General features: G+C 41.4%; 2 protein-coding genes across 4 annotated transcripts in view; one reads left to right on the forward strand and one right to left on the reverse strand.

The window, feature by feature from the left end:
- Positions 1–4693: 4693 nt before the first annotated feature.
- LOC120032667 (U2 small nuclear ribonucleoprotein B''-like) lies at positions 4694–10274 on the reverse strand. 2 transcript variants are annotated; one of them, XM_038978862.1, is made up of 7 exons: positions 10192–10274; positions 9747–9841; positions 9392–9564; positions 9015–9149; positions 6627–6665; positions 5643–5731; positions 4694–5092 (listed from the first exon to the last, which is right to left on the reverse strand). In XM_038978862.1, the coding sequence occupies exons 2-7, from the start codon at positions 9808–9810 to the stop codon at positions 4933–4935; spliced, it is 660 nt and encodes a 219-aa protein (XP_038834790.1). In that variant the 5' UTR covers positions 9811–9841; positions 10192–10274; the 3' UTR covers positions 4694–4932. The 2 variants fall into 2 exon arrangements, with proteins under 2 accessions (XP_038834790.1, XP_038834789.1); XM_038978861.1 differs by lacking the exon at positions 10192–10274 and adding an exon at positions 10058–10182 and having other exon boundaries at positions 4933–5092.
- Positions 10275–10358: 84 nt separating this feature from the next.
- kif16ba (kinesin family member 16Ba) overlaps positions 10359–26376 on the forward strand; it is a 29415-nt gene continuing 13397 nt past the window's right edge. For both annotated transcript variants that reach the window (XM_038979313.1, XM_038979314.1), the window contains exons 1-18: positions 10359–10732; positions 12185–12254; positions 12734–12847; positions 14194–14310; positions 16547–16644; positions 17553–17662; positions 17861–18003; positions 18447–18615; positions 18956–19087; positions 21476–21651; positions 22282–22347; positions 22540–22599; positions 22763–22882; positions 23017–23068; positions 23202–23339; positions 24150–24232; positions 24579–24667; positions 26117–26170. In XM_038979313.1, coding sequence (XP_038835241.1) covers positions 10686–10732; positions 12185–12254; positions 12734–12847; positions 14194–14310; positions 16547–16644; positions 17553–17662; positions 17861–18003; positions 18447–18615; positions 18956–19087; positions 21476–21651; positions 22282–22347; positions 22540–22599; positions 22763–22882; positions 23017–23068; positions 23202–23339; positions 24150–24232; positions 24579–24667; positions 26117–26170 — 1838 coding nt within the window. In that variant the 5' untranslated portion in view covers positions 10359–10685. The remainder of the gene's footprint in view (positions 10733–12184; positions 12255–12733; positions 12848–14193; positions 14311–16546; positions 16645–17552; positions 17663–17860; positions 18004–18446; positions 18616–18955; positions 19088–21475; positions 21652–22281; positions 22348–22539; positions 22600–22762; positions 22883–23016; positions 23069–23201; positions 23340–24149; positions 24233–24578; positions 24668–26116; positions 26171–26376) is intronic.

The raw sequence follows: 26376 nt of genomic DNA on the forward strand, positions 1-26376 counted from the left end.
TGCAGAGATCTGGCGAAGGGTACCAAAAAATGTCTGCAGCATTGGAGATCCTCAAGAACACATTGGCCTCCAACATTCTTAAATGGAAGAAGTTTGGAACCAGCAAGACTCTTCCAAGAGCTGGCTGCCCGGCCAAACTCAGCAATCTGGGGAGAATTGCCTTGGTCAGGGAGGTGACCAAGAACCCGATGGTCACTCTGACAGAGCTCCAGAGTTCCTCTGTGGAGATGGGAGAACCTTCCAGAAGGACAACCATCTCTGCAGCACTCCAGCAATCAGACCTTTTTGGTAGAGTGGCCACTCCTCAGTATAAGGCACATGACAGTCTGCCTGGAGTTTGCCAAAATACACATAAAGACTCTCAGACCATGAGAAACAAGATTCTCTGGTCTGATGAAACCAAGATTGAACTCTTTGGCCTGAATGCCAAACGTCACGTCTGGAGGAAACCTGGCACCATCGCTGAAGAATGGTGGTGGCAGCATCATGTTTTTCAGCGGAAGAAACTAGGATACTAGTAAGGATCGGGGGAAAGATGAATGGCGCAAAGTAGAGAGAGATTCTTGATGAAAACCTGCTCCAGAGCACTCAGGACCTCAGACTGGTGTGAAGGTTCACCTTCAAACAGGACAACAACCCTAAGCACACAGCCAAGACAATACAGGAGTGGCTTCTGGACAAGTTCCTGAATGTCCTTGAGTGGCCCAGCTAGAGACCGGACTTTAACCCGATCTAACATTTCTGGCGAGACCTGAAAATAGCTGTGCTCCCCATCCAACATAACATAGCTTGAGGGGATCTGCAGAGAGGAATGGGAGAAACTCACCAAATACAGGTGTGCCAAGCTTGTAGAGTCATACCCAAGAAGACTCGAAGCTGTAATTGCTGCCAAAGGTGCTTCATTAAAGTACAGAGTAAAGGGTCTGAATACTTATGTAAATATAATACTTCAGTTTTTGTTTTTTATAAATTAGCAAACATTTCTAAAAACCTGTTTTTTCTTTGTCATTATGGGGTATTGTGTGTATATTGATGAGCGGATAAAACGATTTAATCAATTTTAGAATAAGGCTGTAACGTAACAAAATGTGGAAAAAGGGAAGGGGTCTGAATACTTACCGAATGCACTGTACATCCCTTAAACAATGTAAACTATGCTTTGGTCCTATTGCTCACACAATCTGTATTTGGTGCAAAATTTAAAAAACAATGTAACTGGGAATCAAAATGGCATGCCCATACTCCAATATTTCACAGTAATGCCTTGCGATCTGGAGGGAGGCCTTTTGCATCCCCCCCAATTGTCCAAATGTGGAATCCGTACCCTTGCTGATATCATGGACAGTAATGTTTTGAGAATATTCCAAGATTTGAAAGGCATATACACATTACCAGGCAATTCCTTTTTTTTCTATATTTACAACTTGAGTTAGCCTATAAATCCAACTTCCTGAACCATCCAATGAGGGAATTTATAAATACATTAAATGATCTGTGCTCCCGAAAAGACTGCTCTCTATAATATATATTTAAAATTGGACTGACATGCAACCCTAGTTGCTAGGGGGATGGGAAGGGGTGGAAAACATGGTTTTCGGGTGGTTGAGGTATATCAGGTTACTCATTAGTTCATGAATAGGCTACATTAGGTATCATTAACCCTGTATCCACATCTTCATAACATACCAACCAGCACTATTTATAAATGTAACTAGGAGGCACCTATGATAAAGTACAGTCCAAACTGTGATCTACATGCAATGTACTGGATGTTTTGGGTGAAACAGTGGAAATACGGAAACACACACAATACAACATTATTTCTATAATTTCCATCATTTGGTAAGCTGTAAGCTGTAATGCGTGATCTATTCTTTGTGAAAAACACCTGGGCTATAAATGAACAATATCTAGTTTTAGCTACCATCTAGATAGGTAGCCTACTGCATAGTCAGTTAGCTATCCCTTCACCCACAGCTAGCCAACATTTGTATCAACTCTACCCAATTACATATTGTATCAACTATAGAACGTTATTGTGATGGAAATGTTATACATGTGCTTTTCTTATAACTCATTTCTGCATTCTATTCATGTGCTGTTCTATAAACACATTTCTGTGTTCATGCAAGTGAATGACTGAACGAATCCTCACTATCAGTAGCTGCAATTTGGCAGTACGCCCAGACCTTGTTTTGAGAACGAAAGATATCTCTCCGTTTCAAGGTCTCAGCTTAGAGAGAAGAAGCCTCGGGAGGTATTGGTCTGTCACATGTTATGAACCAGTATTGGTCGGTGACATGAATGAAACCAAACGATAATGATGAACGAATAATGCTAAAGCATGCAAATAGAACTTGTCTGTGTATAGCCGCATATAAGACAACTGCTGGGATTGCCCCAGCAGAGCTCCTGATTGACATGTGTACTATGGTGCATTGAGTTGGTTGGAACCTCTCCAGTGCACTGACAAATAAACAATGATTCATATTAAAATTGACCTTGAGTGTCCCTGTGTAAGAACTTCCACAACGTTATAATAATAAGTTACATTTGTTGAGCACTTTTCATTTCCAGACGTAAATCACAAAGCTCTTTACATTGAGAGCAATCATTCAAATAAAAAAGCTTTAATTAAAGGCCTAAAAACAAATGAAAAGATAGCTAGCGGTCTAGTACTATACAATATACACAAAATAATAAGGGAGGTGACAAGGACAAAACAATAGAACTTGAAAATAATGTTTAAGACCAACAATAGATACCACAACGTAGATCACATTTAGCGAAAGCCAGTTTGAAGAAGTGTTTATTGAGCTCAGACTTAAAGTCAGTGGTGGTCTGGGGCGCGCAGGGGTGGGGAGACAGAAGAATGCTCGGTCACCCATTGTTTTTAGGCGTGTCTTTAAGTGAACGTGAAGACTGTTTGGGGCTGAGGAGTTCACTGAGGTATTGGGGACCAGGAGCATTAAGGGTTTCGAAGACTAACAGGAGGTTTTTGAAGTTGATTCTGAATTGGATGGGTAGTCAGTGGAGAGAGGCTAGAATGCGGGTGATATGGGCAGATCTCCAGGTTCCTGTGAGGACACTGGCAGCTCTATTCTGCACAAGCTGCAGCCTGTGGATGCTTTTTTAAGGGGAGACCACCATGGAAGTCATTGCAGTAATCGAGTCGGGAGAGTTTGTATGAACTCTAGCTAGCCAGTAACATTTGTAACATCTACAGCAAGTGATATCTGTATCAATTCTATTCTTGGGAACTTTTGAAGAAAATAGCTACCATTATGAATTTGCAGAAAAATTGCATTCACACTGTCAAATTTGAATACGAGTAAAATCCAAATACAGATTAAAGGAAGTAACTCCAGAAATAGTTTGGTCTTCCTGCCAACAGGAATGAAATATCAATATGACCGGGCAGGGCCAGCAGTAGTGTAGGAGGATATATACAAGTAACATAGGAACAGTAATTGTTCTATTATAATCAGATTGCCTTGTAACGTAATGTGATGGGCCAAACCCTCCATCCCACCTAAACAGGCTGAAATTCCAGGCATTTTTTTTCTTCAAATATGTGGTTTATTTCAACCTCATAGTGTGGAAATATCATTTAACAATATATGTTTTTAACTGCATTGCCCCTGTAATGATTTTTGGAAAGTGTTCGCGTTCAGTATAAACAATAAATAAAATTAACAACTTATTTCTTATGGCACCCTATTATGTAAAAAGTGCACTACTTTTGACTGGAGCCCTAGTCAAAAGACAGGCACTAAATATGAGAATAGGGTGCCATTTGGGACATGGCCATACAGTATGATCTTTATGAAAATGATCTTAAACCAGTTGGACCATTTACCAGATTCCCCCTCATGGAAAATGTGTCCTATCTTCACGAGGCACTTAGCACAGCATGCGACAATCAAAAGCAGTAAACATCTGGACTCATGTCATGATGCCATCCCGTTTAATAAATCTTTGGGAGATAAATCTGTTTCTCATTTTACCCCTCTCTCTCCATAGCTCCAGGGAGCATACACAACTTGATGACATCAAACGTATAATTATTCATCGGGAAATTGCTGAACCCATTGTCTGCACGAGCTTTCATCAAACATTTGATCAATATGTTGCGTTCTGACTATATATTCGTAGACCACATTATTGACGTGCCTGTCTGTTGTGAAGTGTTACGAAGGCACGCAGAGTGCCAGATCCAAATAGTCTGAATGAACGGTGGAGAATTGTTGGGAATGCTGCTCAAAAGAGCTTTCTACTTACCTCCAATTCAAATTTAGGAAGTCAATCCAGCCACTTTTAAAGTATTGTTTTGGGCTAATAACTGCAGGAGAGCCCAGATGTTTCACCCAACAACAGAACTGGTTAGAGGGGTTTCGGAAGTTTCAACTGAGCTGTAATAACTGTATTCAGACTGTTAGCATATGACTGGGATGGGAACTATGACAATTTACCCACTTAATCACTGGACCAATGATTAGTCTCCCCCAATTATGTGAATTTGCAGAGAAAACAATTTCACGTTTATATGTTTTCAGAGAGTACGGATGTCGTGACACTACATTTTTACATGTTATTGGGCTTGAATAGAAAATCACCGTCTGTCCTTTTGGGGCCTTCAGGACCAGGGGTAGAAACTTGGAACATGTCAAAGGAAGCATCTTAGGCACCACAGTTACACAAAAGTTCTTTATTACTGTGCCATACAAAATAGAGAGACGATGTATAGAGGATTCTCTTCACGCTCCACCTCACAGCGACTGCACAGAAGTCAGTCAAAAAAAACAAACAAACGAAAACTCCTGGGAGATTCCACAGCCGATACAAAAAACTAAGTAAAAATCAAGGGGTCCAACCCATCTCTAACCCAGAGTCCAATGTGTGTTCCCTGTCCAGTGACGTCATTCGTGGGAACTACTTCTTGGCATAAGTGATCTTCATGGCGCATTGGGCCGTAATCCGGAAGCCCTGCAGTGCATCTTTGGCCACTCCCGCCTGGCCCTCGCTCTCAAACTCTACAAAGGAGATGTCGTGTTTGCCAGGGACGAGTCGCACCTCTTTGAAACCAGGGAATCTATGAGGAAAAAGAGAAATCATGGGTGTATTGAGAGAGGTGAAATGTTCAGAAATCAGAAATGTAATGAATAGAGCTGACATGATCTCCCTTTTCTACATGGTAGATAAGCAGGTTTGTTCTACACAATGCATTTCTATCTGAACGTTCTGTAGTTTTGCACCCTCTTGAACAGAGCCCCAGTTGCCATTCTGCAAAATATCATATATCAAAGACTTCACCACCTGGCAATGGTGAAGTCTGAATGATATAAAGCAGAGGATCTTAAACTTTTTCATCTCCAAGACCCAAACGAGAAATTGACCGTCCTCCTGTGACCCAAATTAAGAAGAAAGTGTGTGTGATTATACGTGTATTCTCATAACTCACAACCCACCTCTATCACACGCCCAGGGCTCCTACCCACATTAAGAAACCCTGATATAAAGCTACTACTGTATATTTCAGAAGTTCATGAGCCAGACTCAATAACAATTGCTGCCGAAGAATGAACGCAATCAGGCATCTAGGCGAGTTCCCTCATTTGACAACAAGATCATTCAATACTCACTGATTGAACAGCATGGAGAGCATCATTTCATTCGTTTCCTCTGGCAGGTTATTAAGGAATAAAATGTAGTTGGGTGGATTGTCCGGAACCTAAAAAGACAAAGAAATCAGTCTATAATTGTCACATAAAACCCTCCCATGGAACATTTTTGCAGCTTGGTCAATAAGCAGACCAGGCTATCTGTAGCACTCCAACAGTTAATCCAAACAGGGCGTATCAAAACAGTAAAAGACTCCTTAAGCAGTGGGAGCAGAGATTTTTTTGCAAGAATACAAGTCATTTCAACATTGAGCTTATTACGAGAGTCCATCAGCACTAGTGATTTAGTCAGTCACTCACAAGGGACATTTGCCGAGTAAACGCAACCCCGTACACATCTCAATGGAGTTGAGTTGCGATGCGCGTCGGCGGAGTGTACCCCCTATTACAGTTGGTATCAGTCGATACTTTAAAAAGAAAAATGGCATTCTTTACTGTGTAACTTGTGCCTATGTTTCTCCTGTGTAACCAGGTTATTTTCTTTGGGTGGTGCAAACCGTATTTATTATTTAAACAGCGTTTTACGCGACCGCCGCCCAGGGAGCCGTTGTCTGTTAACGGAGAAGGCGCAGCCACGTCACTGCTCGGCAGATTCTTTTTTTGGGGGGCGGGGGATGCATAGAATGTGATTTCTTATCAAAAACTAAGGATTCCAACTCTATAACAATCAGGACAAGCATTAGCATTAAATCATTTATAGAAGTATCACGTGGTAGCGCATGTTCGAAGTCACTAGCTTCACATTCTATTGGAAAACAGCGGCTTACACAGAGCAACTTGACAGACGTCACATCAAATTGGATCTTTTATCAAACACTACAGATGGCAGCAACCAAAGAAAATAACACAGATACACAGGACAAACGGTTTACTCAGCAAACGGAAAATGAACAAGTTCACTTAACATTCTGGGTTATAACTCTTGATAGGGCTAGAAAGGCTTACCTGCATGGTTGTTGGAGCATTGTTTGTGTTGGCTGATCCCTGTTAATAGAAAAGATAAACAAGTTATGAAAATAGCGTTGGAGTACAAGTACATTCAAAAGCGTACAGGATGGCTATGTGCAATATGTTGACAAATACTCATGCCCTATGGCAGGGGTAGGCAACTAGATTCAGCCTCGGGAAACATTTTGTCAAGAGCGGATGGTCGGGGGCCAGAGCATAATTATAATAATCTAAGTTGTGCCTTCTATTTCATTTTGCACCGTATCTACGCAGACTCACAGGACTCTACACACTCATTTTTATTTGACCTTTATTTAACTAGGCAAGTCAGTAAAGAACAAATTCTTATTTACAACGACGGCCTAGGAACAGGGGCAGAATGACAGATTTTTACCTTGTCCGCTCGGGGATTCGATCTAGCAATCTTTCGGTTACTGGCCCAACGCTCTAACCACTAAGCTACCTGCCGCCACTCATGCACCATGACCCTCGAACACACATAACATCTACACGCATCTATACTGACACACGTACTCGCATAATCATCATATACGCTGCTGCTACTCTATTTATCATATATCCTGATGCCTAGTCACTTTACCCCTAAACACATCTACTACCTATCGCTCCAGTATCCCTGCACATTGTAAATATGGTATTGGAACTGACCCTGTAAATAGCTTACTTACTTTCTTGTGTTCTTCTTATTTCTGTTTTTGTTCTACCGTATGTTATTTTTAGTACTACATTGACATTGATTACTGCATTGTTGGGTTTAGAGCTGGCAAGAAAGGCATTTCACTATACTTGTGCATGTGACATTAAAACTTGAAAAATGTCATGCATTGAAATACATTGAGACACGATCACATACAGTCGAAGTCGGAAGTTTACATACACCTTAGCCAAATGCATTTAAACTCAGTTACACAATTCCTGACATTTTATCAGAGTAAAAATTCCCTGTCTTAGGTCACTTAGGATCGCCACTTTATTTTAAGAATGTGAAATGTCAGAATAATAGTAGAGAGAATTATTTATTTCAGCTTTTATTTCTTTCATCACATTCCCAGTGGGTCAAAGGTTTACATACAGCATTGCCTTTAAATTGTATAACTTGGGTCAAACGTGTCGGGTAGCCTTCCACAATCTTCCGACAATAAGCTGGGTGAATTTTGGCCCATTCCTCCTGACAGAGCTGGTGTAACTGAGTCAGGTTTGTAGGCCTCCTTGCTCGCACACACTTTTTCAGTTCTGCCCACAATTTTTGTATAGGATTGAGGTCAGGGCTTTGTGATGGCCACTCCAATACCTTGAATTTGTTGTCCTTAAGCCATTTTGCCACAACTTTGGAAGTATGCTTGGGGTCTTTGTCCATGTGGAAGACCCATTTGTGACCAAGCTTTAACTTCCTGACTGAGGTGTTGAGATGTTGCTTCAATATATCCACATATTTTTCCTCCTCATGATGCCATATATTTTGTGAAGTGGACCGAGCACGCCCCCATTCTCATCGACGGGGCTGTAGTGGAGCAGGTTGAGAGCTTCAAGATCCTTGGTGTCCACATCACCAACAAACTATCATGGTCCAAACACACCAAGACAGTTGTGAAGAGGGCACGACAAAACCGATTCCCCCTCAGGAGACTGAAAAGATTTGGCATGGGTCCTCAGATCTTCAAAAGGTTCTACAGCTGCACCATCGAGAGCATCCTGACTGGTGGCATCACTGCCTGGTATGGCAACTGCTCAGCCTCCGACCGCAAAGCACTACAGAGGGTAGTGCGTACAGTCCAGTACATCACTGGGGCCAAGCTTTCTGCCATCCAGGACCTCTATACCAGGCGGTGTCAGAAGAAGGCCCTAAAAATTGTCTAAGACTCCAGCCACCCTAGTCAGACTGTTCTCTCTGCTACAGCACGGCAAGCTGTAGCAGAGCGCCAAGTCTAGGTCCAAAAGGCTTCTTAACAGCTTCTACCCCTAAGCCATAAGACTCCTGAACAGTTAATCAAATGGTTACACAGACTATTTGCATTGCCCCCCTCCACTTTTATGCTGCTGCTACTCTCTGTATAGTCACTTTAAAAACTCTACCTACATATTACCTCAATTACCTCGACTAACTGGTGCCCTCGCACATTACCCTGTACCGGTATCCCCTGTATATAGCCTCGCTACTGTTATTTTACTACTGCTCTTTAATTATTTGTAACTTTTATTTTTCACTTATCTATTTTTTTACTTAACATTTATTCGTCTTAAAACGGCATTGTTGGTTAAGGGCTTGAAAGTAAGCATTTCACTGTAAGGTCTACACCTATTCTATTCGGAGCATTGGACTAATAACATTTGAAAATGTGATTTGATATACTATACTAGTCTCACCAGTGCTGGTTTCTTGGCCACGCTGGCCACTTGATCTTGAGCCTTCTTCTTCCTGTCCTTCTTCTTGTCCTTGTCGCCAAATGTGCCTCTGATTTTGGAGATCACCTCAGAGTCTGTCTTAGCATACTGAATGCGCTGAAAATAAGAGACAAGTACAATAAGAATTTTTCTTAGCACAGACCTGGGTCTTATTCACTAGAAACCAAATGGTAGAAAACAGACCGAAAAGCTGAGGAACTGCCTGAACTTGTCCACTAAGAAACTCCCCATTTTCACAGCAAAATGTTTAGCCGCTACGGTGCAAAAAGTTTTGCTCGTATATGGTAATGAATATCACCCTGTACTACTCCCATTTGTGAAACTAAGTAGTAACTTACCATGGGCTTATTGTAGAAAGGAAAACCTTGAAGTTGACGCAGTGCGTTCGTACTTGAGGCTAGCTCTTTGAACACCACAAACGCCTGCCCTCTCATCTTCATGGTTTTCATGGCAACAATGTCCATGACTTGCCCAAACTGAGAGAACAGGGCATAGAGTGACCGCTTCAGTTCTAGAAGGCAACAACAACAAATGTTACTTAACTGTTGTTACTTATAGACAATTGACACAGACAAAGAAATATATGTAAACTTACTACAGCTCCAGTACAAGAGGATAAATAGCTATCTAGCCCTGAAGGAACGCTGTAGCTAGATACATGATCTTGGAACAAAGTTGCACTGTGATTCTTACCATCCTTCTTGATCTTATCATTTACATTATTGATGTAAATGGTGTGGTTTGGTCGAATATCCATGATTAACAACTTTCCCCTGTCGCTCTTTCACCTGGAACAACAAAACAAAAACATAGCCACATTAGCTGGGTACAATTTTTTTTAAACAAAATTTACAAATAAAGAAATAAATGGGGGAAAAAAGCTGGGTACTTTAGCTTGCTAGCTAGCTTTAGCTACTACTGGCTAGCTAGTACAATGAATGAAGCGGTGAGGCACGCTAACTAGCATTAGCTAGCTAGTTAACATTTCTAGTAAGCTTCCTCACCTCGAACTGATAGCTGGTGCCGCTGACCAGACAAATGTACAGCTTAAACAGATCAATATGTATATGTGTGCAAACAGAACATTTCCTGAGCCCTATTTGCAGATAAACTGACTTGAGACTGTGAGAACACTCACCTGTCTCTACACACTTTCAAGAAAACACAGGAAGTAAATGTGTGCGCGCTGGTTCATCATGGTTCTTCTTCGGTTAATCAACAGTTCTCTACCGCCACCGTCTGTACAGGAGTGTAACTATTTTCCCCACGAATGTAATTTGTTCTCTCCGAGTACCCGTATCAGCTTTGTGATTTACGATCGTATGACACTTTGTGTGTTTGATCATTTTTTCTGTGACGGTAATGTTAGCAGGCTAATATAAAGTGCACGCTCAAGTCTCAGGGAGACGCATAAAGTAGCTAGCCCTCTTCTTTTGAAAGTAAACTTGGCTCTGTGTGTAACCGGTCGGGTGGTACAGAGGAAATTGGAAACAGACTCAAGATACCGAAACGCGCTTAGCCCACTGGTTTTGGGTGCTAGCCACATTTATTTGTACTTCACACGATTGGGTTGTTCCTTTCAAGGATACCTGGATCTAGTAGCAGGTGACGCCGACACAACAGGGATGTGCAATGGCATCGGTGCGGGTGGCTGTCCGGCTCAGGCCTATGAACAGACGGTAAGTAAAGAAAAAAACATGCTAAACAAAAACGGCCAAATTATGCTATTGTTGTTGTTAATGGTTATATTGTTTCCTTTGAGGAGAGGCGCCCGGCTGGCTCACTGTGATACATTGTAACCATTTCGAACTTCCAACAGTTTAATATACTCTCATTTGAATGGCCATGTTGCAGTAACACTGCTTATTATATTTTGTCATAACATGCATTGACGTTGCCACAACTGTCTCTTCCAAAATTTAGAGGGAGACAAAATTTGGGATTTAAATGCCAACCCCACTCATAGGAGCACGAGCCCACCACACACCCCATTGCTAATCTACCAAAAAGAACGCAGACAGCTGACAAGGTGACGGGTGAACAGTTAACAGTTAACCAACAAAACAAACATGAAGAATAGGAACTAGAGCTACCATGGCTGTGCTGTGTCCGGTATTGGGAGTTAGTATTGGCAGCCACCCAGGGATTATGGGATACTTTAGTAATTTTTTGACCTCTATCAAGAATTGCATGGCATTCGTTTTTTTATTTTTTTATCACAAGCTATTTCCTACAGTAAATAGGATACATACATAGCTGCATGACAGAAGACAACCACCCTGCCACTTACTCTACACATCTATGCTGGGGCGGCAGGTAGCCTAGTGGTTAGAGCGTTGGTCCAGTAACCAAAAGGTTGCCAGATCGACTCCCCAAGCTGATAAGGAAAAATCTGTCGTTCTGCCCCTGAACAAGGCAGTTAACCCACTGTTCCTAAGCCGTCATTGTAAATAAGAATTTGTTCTTGACTAGTTAAATAAAATAAAAATGTTAAATGTAGGTGTGTGAAATATTATGTACAGATTCCAAGTAAGATCCACTATGAACCTGTAGAAAAACAAGGAAGGATTCTGAAGGAAGTAACCTTTGACACATTTTTATACCAATTGGCCCAGAGTATAACCTGATCCAGTTGGCATTGTGTTAATGGTAATCTGTTAGGCACCAGAAAGTACGGTTTTATTTCATTACAGTATGTCATACTGGAAAGGCCACTAATAATAAAAGCTTGAACTGAATACTTCCACAGAGAGACTAGGAATAGTAATACCAAGAGACATTTCCTCCAGACTTTTAGTGATCAATATGAACTAAGAGGATTCAGTTGGTATTCTTCCCGACCCCAGACGGCATACACTAGCCCGATCTTCGAGAGAATGTAGTCTTCTGATTGATTAATCACAGTAAATGTATGTTTACTTTACTATGTTGTCTTTTGTTGCTAATGTAACGGGTACCTTTCTTGTTGGTCCAATTTGGGAACCACAAAGTACTGCAATTTGGTAATATTTTTTTTACTCTGATGCTCCTTCATTGGTTCACTGTCTCTGTTGCATCCTGGTTTGGCTCAAAGAAAGGGAAAGCTTAGTTATTTGGAAGTATTAACCTGTTTTATGTTTTGATTTTTACAGGGAGAAGGACTTGACTGCCAAAAACATAATTGAAATAAAAGGGGACAAGACCACCATTACAAACTTGAAGGTAATTTTAAGTTTTAAACAGCCTTTCTATTGCAATAATAATCAATTTACCCATAGCTAGGCCTGTATTTCTTTCAACTTGGCAGATGTTTAGCATAAAGTGTTATTGAATATTACTTTTTAATACTAGTTCATCAGTTCATTTAGATGAATTGAATACATAATTCAATTATTTGGTCATAACATATGATCAGTGAACATGCCTCATGCCCGGGGTTCTCGGCACTGCATCTCAGTGCTAGAGGTGTCACTACAGACCCTGGTTCGATTCCAGGCTGTATCACAACCGTCCGTGACTGGGAGTCCCATAGGGCAGCGCACAATTGGCCCAGCGTTGTCCGGGTGAGGGTTTGGCCGGGGTAGGCCGGGGTTGTCATTGTAAATAACAATTGGTTCTTAACTGACTTGCCTAGTTAAATACAATTTCACTCCACTTTGTCTTTACAGTATATTTCATATTATTTTGTTGTATTTAATTAGATACCAGATGGCCTTACCGGGGATTCGATGAGGGAGAGTAAAAAGACCTTTACCTATGACTTCTCCTATGACTCCGCCGACAGTAAAAGCAACACCTTTGTCTCTCAGGAAAAGGTAAATGTCATATTTCAGTCGGAAAACGTGATCTGGACTAACACTTTCTGTTTTTATTTTTTAAGTTTCTCTAATGTTTTTGTTGTTGTTGTCCAAATCAGATTATAGTCAAAGCAGCTTACATTTGCCTCTGTTCAGTGGTCATTTACATTTTTTATTTATTTGTAGGACATTTTGTTATGGATGGAAGTTCATTGAGTCAAAACAGTTGGCTTATGTTCTGATAGTCTAGTCCACATTGTGACGGCCCTGAATATTTCTGAACTCCCAAGCTTCAGACATAAGATATGACTTACTGTTGTGCAACCTTTAAAAAAGAAAATCATAATATTGCATCACACAGGGGTCAAAGTAGATTTCATTTCTTACTGGTACAGTACCTTATCACATGCACACATTTTTTGGGAGGCTGAAACAGAATTACTTATAGAATCCCTGTTAAGATTTCTGTGGGCCTTAAAGTAAAGATTTGTTGTTCCATTTGAATGTATTGCCTTTTTTAATGTGTCATTAACATAAACAGTCATGACGTTTTCATGTGATTGTCAAACAATTAGATGACAACGCTCCTGTAAGCCTGGCTACCTGCGCACGTTCCTCCACTTTAAAATAATTCCTGAATGCATACAGTGCACTGTGCACCCGCCATTTGATGAATGGAAAGAGACCTCAGTAACAAAACACCAAGAGGTGTAATGAATGACATTCAGTGATTTGTTTTTGATTAGGCTTACACTTGTAACCTGAATTGACGCGTCCACTGTCCAAGTGCGTCTTGGTCACAGCCACTCATCTCTGCCTGTGCAAAAATGTGTTGTCGCCAAACCACATCGCATTTTGAAGCGTATTGCACACATTTGCCAACTTTTCATGTGGTTGACATGCGGTAATGATAAATAATATTGTGGAGGTCTACAGTTTTCTTGGAATCTTTGTTTTAATTATTGTGATATGTTCAACCGGTACAGTGTACCCGCACTATTTATTTTGACGGTTCTCTGTCCTGGACCCTACCGGCTTACTTTCACCCCTGGCATCATGTCAGTGCAGTATCAATAGTAACACAGCCGATGAGCTAACTGTTATAAATGTGTTTTAAAACTATGCATACATAAATTCCATATTTTCAACTTTGTACTATATTGGCTAGATTCTTACTTTCACTGACTGCTTACAGCGAGATCTGTTTGAGGTAGTTAGATCTGGGACCTGTTCAGGAGGTACTGTTTGGAACAAATGAGTCGCTGTCATTGTGAATCATATCAGCTACATTACATTCCAATTTGCCAAAGCTCTGAACATTTCACCTTATTGAACAAGCCCATGTTTGCCATCTTCCTTTGCAGGTGTTCAAAGACTTGGGCTCAGATGTCCTCAAGTCTGCGTTCCAAGGCTACAACGCCTGCATCTTTGCCTATGGCCAGACCGGCTCGGGGAAGTCCTACACCATGATGGGAAATCCAGTGAGACAAACATTCCCTTTCTTGGCCTGTGGTCATAAAACATATCGGAGTAGGAGTGCTGATCTAGGATCAGGTCTCCCTTGTCTATATAATCTTATTCATAGTTATCCTACTCTGAGACGCTTTATGAATACAGGCCCAAATCAGACTGGGCTGTGTTCAGCAGGGCACAACGATGTGGAATGATTAAATATACAGTACCAGTCAAAAGTTTGGACACACCTACTCATTCCAGGGTTTTTCTTTATTTTATTACTATTTTCTACGTTGTAGAATAATAGTGAAGACATTACAACAATGAAATAACACATATGGAATCATGTAGTAACCAAAAAATTGTTTAAAAATCTAAATTTATTTTATATTTGAGATCGTTCAAAGTAGCCACTTTTGGCGTTCTCTCAACCAGCTTCATGAGGTAGTTACCTGGAAAGCATTTCAATGAATAGGTGTGCCTTGTTAAAAGTTAATGTGTGGAATTTCTTTCCTTAATGCGTTTGAGCCAATTAGTTGTGTTGTGACAAGGTATACAGAAGATAGCCCTATTTGGTAAATGACGAAGTCCATATTATGACAAGAACAGCTCAAATAAGCAAAGAGAAACGACAGTCCATCATTACTTTAAGACATGAAGGTCAGTCAATCTGGACAATTTCAAGAACTTTGAAAGTTTCTTGAAGGGCAGTCGCAAAAACCATCAAGCGCTATGATGAAACTGGCTCTCATGTGGACCGCCACAGGAAAGGAATTCCAAGAGTTACATCTGCTGCAGAGGATAAATTCATTAGAGTTAACTGCACCTCAGGTTGCAGCCCAAATAAATGCTTCAGAGTTCAGGTAACAGACACATCTCAACATCAACTGTTCAGCGGAGACTGTGTGAATCAGGCCTTCATGGTCAAATTGCTGCAAAGAAACCACGACTAAAAGCACACCAATAAGAAGAATATACTTGCTTGGGCCAAGAAACACGAGCAATAGACATTTAGATCGGTGGAAATCTGTCCTTTGGTCTGAGTCCAAATTTGAGATTTTTGGTTCCAACTGCCATGTCTTTGTGAGACACAGAGTAGGTGAACTGATCTCAGCATGTGTGGTTCCCACCGTGAAGCATGGAGGAGGTGGTGTGATGGTGTGGGGGTGCTTTGCTTGTAACACTGTTGGTGATTTATTTAGAATTCAAGGCACACTTAACCAGCATAGCTACCACAGCATTCTGCAGCGATACGCCATCCCATCTGGTTTGGACTTAGTGGGACTATCATTTGTTTTTCAACAGGACAATGACCCAAAACACACCTCCAGGCTGTGTAAGGGCTATTTGACCAAGATGGAGAGTGATGGAGTGCTGCATCAGATGATGGCCTCCACAATCCCCCTGGCCTCCACAATCCCCCGACCTCAACCCAATTGAGATGGTTTGGGATGAGTTGGACTGCAGAGTGAAGGAAAAGCGGCCAACAAGTGCTCAGCATATGTGGGAACTCCTTCAAGACTGTTGGAAAGCATTCCTCATGAAGCTGGTTGAGAGAATGCCAAGAGTGTGCAAAGCTGTCATCAAGGCAAAGGGTGACAGAATCTGAAATATAAAATATTTTGATTTGTTTAACACTTTTATTTGTTGGATACTACATGATTCCATATGTGTTATTTCATAGTTTTGATGTCTTCACTATTATTCTACAATGTCGAAAATAGTAAAAATAAAGAAAAACCCTTGAATGAGTAGGCATTTCCAAACTTTTGACTGTATAATGTACAACAATCATGCCTCTCTGACATGGAGATAAGGAATCGGGTCTACTCTGTTCATGACATTTCTGGAACTTTCCACAACATTTGCCTACCCAACAGGGCTGTTTTTGTTATCGGACTATTGGGACTTCAATCAGTCGTGGAGACCCTAAGTAAATATCCCAGTAACGAAAAAGGGCTCTGACAGTCCTGTTTTGCTTTCATAAGTCTAGGGGAAAGTGATTAGGGGGAAGTACAAGTCAACGTTCAGTGTCAGTTTTCTTTGTGGACTCTTGTATTGGAGAAAGACTAAAGACATGTGACATATTTAGAGTTTTCCCTGTAATGAGTAATGGATTATTTTATGATATATTCTGTAACATATCAACAAGTTCCCTCAGTCCAGTCCTCCACTGAACAGGGTCAATTATTGTCAGCCTTAACATCAAATTATCACCTGCGTTTGATTAAGTGTTTGATCTACGGATGTATTTTTCATCAGGGAGATGCTGGTCTCATTCCACGGATCTGCGAGGGTCTGTTCAGCCGGATTGCTGGGATGACTCGTTGGGATGAGGCCTCCTTCCGCACCGAGGTCAGGTAAGAAAACTCTGTCATTCTCTGGAATTAAAAAAATAAATAAGTATTTAACCAGGCAGGCCAGTTAAGAACAAGTACTCATTTACAACTGTGACCTGGCCAAGATAAAGCAAAGCGGTGTGACACCACAAACAACAACATAGAGTTACACATAAACAAATGTACAGTCAATAACACAATAGAAAAAAATCTATGTACATTGTGTGCAAATGTAGATGAGTAGGGAGGTAGGCAATAAATAGGCCAAAGAGGCAAAAGAGCAAGAAGATAAATAACAATATGGGGATGAGCTAGTTGGGTGTGCTATTTACAGATTGGCTGTGTACAGTGTTCGGTAAGCTGCTCTGACAGCTGATGCTTAAAGTTAGAGAGGGAGATATGTCTCCAGCTTCAATTAAGAAGCTTAATAAAGGAATAATCCACTCAAAAACAATACTTTTGGTATTTGTTGCATTAGTCCACTGTTGATACTGTGCCAAAATGTTGTGCATGTCAGCAATAAAGTTTTCAAGATTATATAACTTTCCAAACACACATTTTCACTGCCGGTGTGATGCGTTTTGCATCATATGATGCAAAACTCGTCATACACTGGCTGTATTTCTACCTGTTTGAACGGCAATAGGTCCAATACACACAAATTACCCTAGGAATCGATAGAACATTGCTCAGAGATGCACAAAAATTATATAACATAAAAAAATTGAAAATCTTTCCTTTTTTAGTGGTGGCTCAATGATCCTTTTTTAAATGTAATAAAAAGTGATTGCACATGATCAGTAGACGATCCAGCAATTCGTACCTCATCCAAGAGATGACAAAAAGGGTCCCTTAATAATAATTGGTAGATATCATCAGGCTAAACTTGACCTCTGAATGACCTCTTTATATCCTCTCAATATCATCAGCTACCTGGAGATCTACAATGAACGTGTCAGGGACCTGCTCAGGAGGAAGTCCACCCAAACCTACAACCTGAGGGTGAGGGAGCACCCAAAAGATGGACCCTACGTGGAAGGTAAGACAACATTATGGTTTTTAGATCATAATGAATGAGATTATAGGCACATAAGGGACCTAATTTGGTATTTTCTCTATTCATTCTGAGACCAATCCCACACCTGTCTGTAAGGCAGAATGATGGCTCCCAAGCTCATTATAACAGTGGAGATCTCTCTCTATTATGAACTCATGTGTTAATCCAATCTGACCCCAGACCTGTCCAAGCACCTGGTGCAGAACTACCACGACGTGGAGGAGCTGATGGAGGCGGGCAACATCAACCGCACCACGGCCGCCACGGGCATGAACGACACCAGCAGCCGCTCGCACGCCATCTTCACCATCAACTTTACCCAGGTGGGCTGCTAGGCAAGCTAATGCTACAGCTACCGCTAGGCTAGCTAGCTACTGCTACTCCAGAAATGCTCAACTCCAGTCCACAAAGGCCACAGTGTAGAAGTCCTTGTTTATTAGTTAGAGACTGATTCAGTTACCAAGTGAGTGGACTCCTAGCCAATCAATGACATTGATTGAGAGAAATAAAAAGTAGCGGGACTGTGGCTTTGGAAGACTGTATGCTGCATTATAAGCTGCATGTTAACCCTGGAAGGGGTTGCCACTAATAGCTTCTGTGATGGCAGTTATCCATATTAGGACAAATTAGATGCATAGTGTTGATTGCACCCACAGTTTAAGTGCAACCTTTCGACTCAAAGTTCTTCATCAGACTTAACAATATTAGCCTTTCAGCCTCTTTGACATCCTTCAGGGTTTTTACGTGTTTTCTCCCTCCTCTCTAGGCTAAGTTTGACGCGGAGATGCCCTGCGAGACGATCAGTAAAATCCACCTGGTGGACTTGGCGGGCAGCGAGAGAGCGGACGCCACCGGTGCCACTGGAGTCCGGCTCAAGGAGGGCGGCAACATCAACAAGTCACTGGTCACCCTGGGCAATGTCATCTCCGCTTTAGGTGGGTGACTGTTACACCAACTGTTATATCATCGAGACAGCAGATATGAAGGCGTATTCATTAAAGTCGCATAATAAAAAATGTTGTATGGAATGAAACCCCTTATCTGGCAATGTCTTTTAGCTTGAATATGCAGGCCACAATAATACGTTTTCCCCTTACAATATTTGAACCACACCAGTGTTCCAATGTCTGTTGATTTGCCCATTGATCAGACCTGGATTCAAATACTACTTGAAATCTTTCAAATACTTTGAGTGTTTGCTCTAGCCTGCCTGAAGTGGCAATTATTTGTCTAATTGATCGATTGATCTGAAATCTTTTCCTTGTCTTGGTCCAGCGGACCTGAGCCAGGACGGAGTGAACACCAACCTGAAAAAGAAGCAGGTGTTTGTGCCTTACAGAGACTCTGTGCTAACGTGGCTCCTCAAAGACAGCCTGGGAGGCAACTCCAAGACCATCATGATCGCTAGTAAGTCCTTAATAATGCGAAATGTCTTGCATTTAATCAAATGTTTCCAATCCTCCCCTTGAAAAGCCCCAAATAGACCGGACTAGGAACCTTGGTTTTTACCTGTCTACTTCAGTATATAAGAGGAAACCTTGAGTCTCATTCACCTATAGATCAGATCCTGAGCCCAGCCACGCGTATTACTGGGATTAAACAACGGCTTTGCTGCGGATACGACTTTTCTGGACCCTTCTTCCCGTCAGCTGAAGGTTCCAAATGCTTCTGCACATGTGGGCGGGATCCTCTACTTTAAAGACAGTCTGCTCTATTCATAGACGCGAATGGTGCTCGTTTAATGAAGTTGGATAAAAGCTTAATCAATGTCTGCAAGATATAGTATAATGTTACTTTAAGACAAAAAAACACTTTCTTATGAGATTTTATGATGATTGTGCAAAAGATCAACATTTTTTCTCATGTGGCCAAAACTCAACAGCAAGTCCCACTAGGCAAAATATGTGCTTTGATTTAAACTAAACACAGGTAGACTATCCTATAGGTTAACACCATTGGCTCATTGTAAATAATAAAACAATAACAGAATGATTCTGAGACCCTGGGTGACCAGTGACTTGTTGATGTTGCCGCCCTCTTTGAGCCGGACTCCCGTGGCACCGGTGGCGTCCGCTCTCCTGCTGCCCGCCAAGTACAACTCTATGCAGAAGGACTACTTTGAACAATTTCCACATACAATTTGACAAAAACACATTTACTTGAACAGTGCGATTGCAAAGTTTTGTAACAGAATGACAGTCTGTGTCTCAGCATAATTTTGTTACTGTGGAATTTCCCATATCCCCATAAAACTGATTGAGATCAAATGGTTGAAGAATTAACATTCACAATAGACCGTAAGAAATGTGAAGGGAGGGTGACCACAAAAAATGTGTGCGTAAAGAAACGCATGCGCTCGGGCTGTCAAACAATAGAAAAATGTCATCGAGTTATTAATCGCAAATTCAGAATTTGTTCAACGTGAGCTGTAATTTACGATTTTTCTCACATGAAACATTACAAGAATATAGTAGTCTTTTGTCTAAAGTAATACTTAGCAAAATTAGGTAGATTAAGAAAGCACACTTTTTGTTTAACCACGTTTCCATATCATAGAAGGGGAAAAAAATAAAGACATCTGTGATGGAAACAGGAAGTTTCTATACAATTGTATACATGTCAACATAATTTGTTCGTTTGTCAAATTAATTATGTAAGAAATGGCGGTGGAAACGCCTTTGTGCGCGAATATTGATATAATAACCATCATATCGAAGTAAACTTGGGAGTCATGCGATGACATGGTGTGTGGTTCTCCCACTACAACTCAGGAAACCATGCAGTTTATTAGGCTACAAATCAAATAAGTTCTGATGAACTCAAAGCGTGGTGAAAGTGATGCTCCTTCCAAATGAATGTCGAAGGGTCTGATTCTGGTGACATGATCGATGCTCGACTGCCGTTTGACAAATGAAAATATTCTCGCTCTCATCCATAATAATCACATGCTGCTGTTGGCTGGAGCGCACGTGCCAAGACCAGAGTAGGCACATTTGCTATTTAACGCCACAGTTTTTGTGACAAAACTATCCGTAGAGTTGAAAATGCGATGGAAACATATCTAACTTTTAGATAATTTTTTTTGGTGCATGAATACTTAAGCGAAAAAGTGAATTTTGTGCGTACTACGTCATCACGCACTGATTTTTATCTGCAACAAGTCCGTTTGGTGGAAACACGCCACTGGTGTGAAAATATGCACATTTTCTTTGAAGATTTTAGAATATTCTCATTCAAATCTGTCGCCAGTTGGATGGAAACCTAGCTACAGTCAACATGTTTTTACATGGCATTGTACATTTTAGCTGTATAGATGATATATTTTGGATGTTGTCAGTGTGTTTTCAACGCACTAAAATTACACAACGTTAATTTAACTGATTTAACTCTGGCAGTCCAAGCATGTGCAGAACGTGTTTCGGCTCTTCAGCTCAGGGTAAAATGGATCCAGGGGGGGGGGCGGGATGGGGGTGGTTACCTAGAGATCTTCAGCCCTAAAACAATAAGGACCCCAATTTTTTACAGTTGTACCACAGCAGGAATCATGAATGTGCTTTGCAGACATTCTTGCGTTCCTAGTCCAGTATACTTGGTGCTAGAATTTGAGAACATGGCTTTCTAAACCCTTGTTAAGGCTGACTTTATGTATATGATTCTTAAGTGTGGCGAGTGGCCATAAACTAAATATCTGTGGCATGTTTGCAGTCAAAGATGTAGCATTAGAACACGGCAATTGTAAAAGTGTTTTGTAGTACGACAAAGGTTTCAAAGATGTTTTGCTCTCGTTTGCGGCAGCCGTCTCGCCTGCTGACGTCAACTACGGCGAGACGCTGAGCACTCTGCGCTACGCCAACCGCGCCAAGAACATCATCAACAAGCCCACGATCAACGAGGACTGCAACGTCAAGCTCATCCGAGAGCTCAGGGCTGAAATTGCCCGACTGAAGGCCCTTCTGGTCCAGGGAAACCAGGTGGGGATTTGTCACACTGACCTGAATTGTTTTGTGTGTGTGTGTTGATGGTTTAGGGCAGTGGTTCTCAATCCTGGTCCTGGGGACCCAAAGGGGTGCACATTTTTGTTTTTGCCCTAGCACTACACACCTGATTCAAATCAACAACTCCTCATCAGGCTTTGATGATTTGAGTCAGGTGTGTAGTGCTAGGGCAAAAACAAAAATGTGTACCCCCTTGGGTCCCCAGGACCAGGTTTGAGAACCACTGGTTTAGGTCATTGGAACTCAGCTATCCTGTCCACTACAACATTTTCTCTGTATTTTTTTAATTTTAATTTTTTATCTCTTATTTAATTAAAAAAAAAAAAAAACAGCTCTACAATACACTGCCTTACAAGTTACATAAAAAACTGTTATAGTACACACATGGGTATAGCAAAAATGCGTTTTGTTAATTTATGGGCACATTTTTATAATGCATAGCTAGTACATTATGTTTTATTAATGTCCACCTTTCCAGCTACTGGCCTATGACCTTGTTGTGTTTTAAATGTCCCATCTTATCTAACTAGGTCGCACTGACTTAGGGAGTATTGATGTGTGATTCAATAATGTATTGATTGTTGGTTTGGTTTTCATCCTTCTCAGATTGCACTTCTGGATTCACCCACCGCTCTGAGCATGGAGGAGAAACTACAACAGAACGAAGCTCGAGTAAGGCCATGTGGATGGTTCCCTTACGAGTAAAAATGAACACGATTACCCCAAATAAGCTATCGATACTTTGGAAGTGCAGTGTTCTATTCTTCGAATCCATAAACGAAAAAGTCGAGCATTACAGCAAGTTAATGACGTGACCTCGTCTTTGATATTCAAGAAAAATATTTTTTGCATTTTCTGTCATAGGTGTTGGAGCTAACCAAGGAGTGGACTAACAAGTGGAATGAAACTCAGAACATTCTCAAGGTGAGTGGGTATATATTTGTATAAAATGTCAAATTCAATTTAGTTCACAGAAGCACTCTGGTTATATGCCTTTTTATATTATAGTCAGCTTTGAAATTTCATTGACTTAAGTCAGAATCATCAATCAATTCCTAATGACTGACAATTGATCTCGGCTTTACAGGAAGAAACCCTTGCCTTGAGGAAAGAGGGAATTGGTGTCGTCCTCGATTCGGAGTTGCCTCATCTAATTGGTATTGACGACGACCTCCTAAGTACTGGCATCATCCTCTACCATCTAAAGGTTATTAATTTGACTCTTTAGTTATTTTTACAATTCTCCGATTGCGTCACATAAGTTCATTTGTCCTCCTATTAAACTTTAAATAGAAGTTACATGGACTTGGCATACTGTATCGCTTTCATTTGTTTTTCTAGGAGGGCAGGACGAATGTTGGTCGAGACGATGCGTCGACTGTTCAGGACATTGGTGAGTGGCCTCTGTTACATACTCTATCCGCTGTCGTACTTTGCTACAAATCAAGACAAAGAAACAATTGATAATGCTAATGCATGCACACACACACACACACACACTGCCTTTCCCTCTCTCTCTTCCCTAGTTCTCCATGGGCTGGACCTAGAGAGTGAACACTGCATGTTTGCGAACCAGACCGGCACTGTCACACTGGTTCCACTCAATGGGGCCCAGTGCTCCGTGAATGGAGTGCAAGTGACAGAAGCCTCTCCACTAAACCAAGGTATACACTTTTGGTGGCACGTTATTTTGATTGTCTGGATTTTCCATCTGTAGATGCTCTACAGATGGTCATAGGCTACTATCAACAAACTGTTGATAAGCAACTGCTTGCTACGGTTACGGTTAGTTAGGTTTAGAATAAGGGTGTGGCATATCAAGAAGATTATTAAATAGCATGATCATTACAAAGGTGCACCTTGTGCTGAGGACAATAAAAGGCCACTCTAAAATGTGCAGTGTTGTCACACAATATCACAGATGTTTTGAGGGAGCGTGTAATTGGCATGCTGATTGCAGGAATGTCCATCAGAGCAGTTGCCAGAGAATTTAATATTGATTTCTCTACCATGGGCGGCCTACAATGTTATTTTAGAGAATTTGGCACTACGTCTAGCCGGCCTCACAACCGCAGACCACGTGTATGGTGTCGGACTGCTGATGTCAACGTTGTGATGGAGTGCCCCGTGGTGGGGTTATGGTATGGACAACAGACACAATTGCATTTTATCGATGGTAATGATAATGCCCGGCCCCATGTCGCAAGGATCTGTACACAATTCCTGGAAGCAGAAAATGACCCAGTTCTTCCATAAATTGCATACTCACCAGACATGTCACCCATTGAGCATATTTGGGATGCTCTGGATCGACGTGTACGACAGCGTGTTCCAGTTCCTGCCAGCCAACACAATGACTGTTCTGTGAATGCCCAATCAGTAGTAAAACCCACCCATGTGTATTTCCCTTCCTATGTATTTTTTCCCCCCTTATTATCTTTATTCAATGTTTATTGTTCTATTGCGTTTGATAGGTGCTGTTATCCTACTGGGGAGAACCAACATGTTCCGTTTCAACCACCCTAAAGAGGCAGCTAAACTAAGGGAAAAGAGGAAGGTAAACACCAAAGGCTCTATGTCTCTCAAAGGCCTTTTTATAGAAGCCTCTTAGTGGCGGTATTATTGATTTGTTATTATTACGTGTGGATGACCTATGTTCCCCAAGGGTTTAAATCAAGTAAGTCATGACTCGTATAGCTTATTACTCATGTAGCCAAGCATTTTATCGCTGCACCTGCGATAACATCTGTGTACGTGATCAAATAACGTTGATTTGAAATAACCATCTAGTGGAAGGGCACGTTTACCCTAAGCGTTGTAGGATGCAGGCGACTTGACCAACGAGTCATTATGAGGTCAATGATCGTGTTGAGCTTTAAGTGTTGGTCATTTTTTTCCCCCAGAGTGGACTGCTCTCTTCCTTTAGTCTGTCCATGACCGATCTCAACAAATCATGTGAGAACCTCTCCACAGTAATGCTCTACAACCCAGGGTGAGTGTATGTATCACCTAATCCCGAATCGGCCCCTAGCCCCTAGCCTGCACTTGTGGCGATCTGAGAGGAATTGATAGGTGTAGGCAATATGGCGAAAACTCCACCTAGCCTATCAGAGGGCAAGGAGGAAGCTATTCCCATATTGCTTATACTAATCTATTCCTCTCAGATCTCCACAAGTGCATGGGGAGTGGGCAGTAGGGCTGGTTTGGGATTAGTCAAATGTATGCTCCAGGGCATGAATGATTCCCCCGAACTCCCTCTGCGCAGTTCCCCCTGCCTTCTCAGGAGTTCGTAAGCTCTCCTTTTCCTCCATTCGCTTCGGTCCGTTGCTGCTCACCCGCGTGACCACTGACTGAAGCAGTGGATTGGTTGTAAAATACAAAAGAAAAATTGGGCTGAAATACAATGTTACAGTGCCCAGTCAAAGACATCAGTGTTCTGATAGTTTATGTGCAGCTCAAAATGGAAATGGGGGGGAAAATATTTACTTTGGATTGGAGGGAGGTCTGTAACATTGCAACTGCTGTGACTCGAGCCAAAATCATGTGCGCTGGTCATGCTGCACGTCACAAATGCCACATCACTCAAACCGTATGGCCTTCATTGATTCTATTACTAACTCTCCAAATCTGAGCCAGAGACTAATTTTGCTTGTACAGAACCGCTAAGGAATACGTTTGTTTTGTTGTTGTACAGCACCCCTTGTGGAGGATGCAACTAGTCTTCATTTAAGTTTTGTACAGTACAACAAGTGATGCCATAGTACTTACTCCTATTTAGACATAAACCTGATTACAAAAAAAACAAACTTATCACCAACTAGGTATCTACTAGGTAGATATGCACGCACAGACAAAAAAAAACGATTTATTAATAGGTCCAGAGCAACCATGGATATTCTGAGGAATACACAGCCAGTATTTAGTGAACGTTGGTAACGGTTATGGCTGTGTTGTTTTAACTCCTTTTGTGTGATTATTGCTCTTCATTGAGTCTAATTTTGTAAGTACAGTAACTAATGTATCTCTGACCCCTCCCTCGGCAGTCTCTTCACTGAAAAGGGGCCTATCTATCTCAGGTAGACCCAACCAGAGTGTTCAATGTTCACTGCTTTGTTTTAACAATGCTTGTGAAGCATGAAACATCATTTTCACTTTGTCCCGCCACCACCATGTTTGAACATAAGCCGTCATCGTCTCGTCTTGTTTTTATTATGATTTTGCACGTCGTCTCGCTTGCTTCAATCACTGTATTGGCACAAAATGATGACATCAAGCTTTGACATCCATTGCCTTGTATGGAGCTCTTCAGTCATTCCATGTGCCAATTGCAGCCTTCATTTCTGTTATCATGCTGTCTCGTTGAGTAATACTGGTGTGTGTGTGTCCAGTCTCACTGTCATTGTTATTAAGCCAGCTAAATGATAATGGTGTACTTGCCTAGGTTGGAATTCGAGAGACAGCAACGGGAAGAGCTGGAGAAGCTGGAACACAAAAGGTGCGAGGGGAGACACTCAACAAACATGCTCATATTTTGACTACAAGTCCAATAATGCTCACTAGTCACCTGTAATGCACCACATTGTAGGAACGGTGTGCTTTAAAAGCAAATATGCTGACATTACATGATTATTGGAGACTCTTATCGTTAATACCAATCGTTCAAAAAATGCCTTGTTTACTATGTATTTGTTTGGCGAATGA

This window comes from Salvelinus namaycush, chromosome 39 (genome assembly GCF_016432855.1).
Source record: "Salvelinus namaycush isolate Seneca chromosome 39, SaNama_1.0, whole genome shotgun sequence".
In the NCBI taxonomy this organism is placed as follows: Eukaryota; Metazoa; Chordata; class Actinopteri; order Salmoniformes; family Salmonidae; genus Salvelinus; species Salvelinus namaycush.

Bases quoted from the DNA above. Each gene is read 5' to 3' on its own strand.
- LOC120032667 (XM_038978862.1), bottom strand. From the start codon at position 9,810: ATGGATATTCGACCAAACCACACCATTTACATCAATAATGTAAATGAT. The intron at 9,150-9,391 runs GTAAGTTACTAC...TCTTATTTTCAG, and splicing joins CTTTCTACAATAAGCCCATG to CGCATTCAGTATGCTAAGAC. The intron at 5,732-6,626 runs GTAAGCCTTTCT...TTGTCTTTTTAG, and splicing joins ATGCTCCAACAACCATGCAG to GTTCCGGACAATCCACCCAA.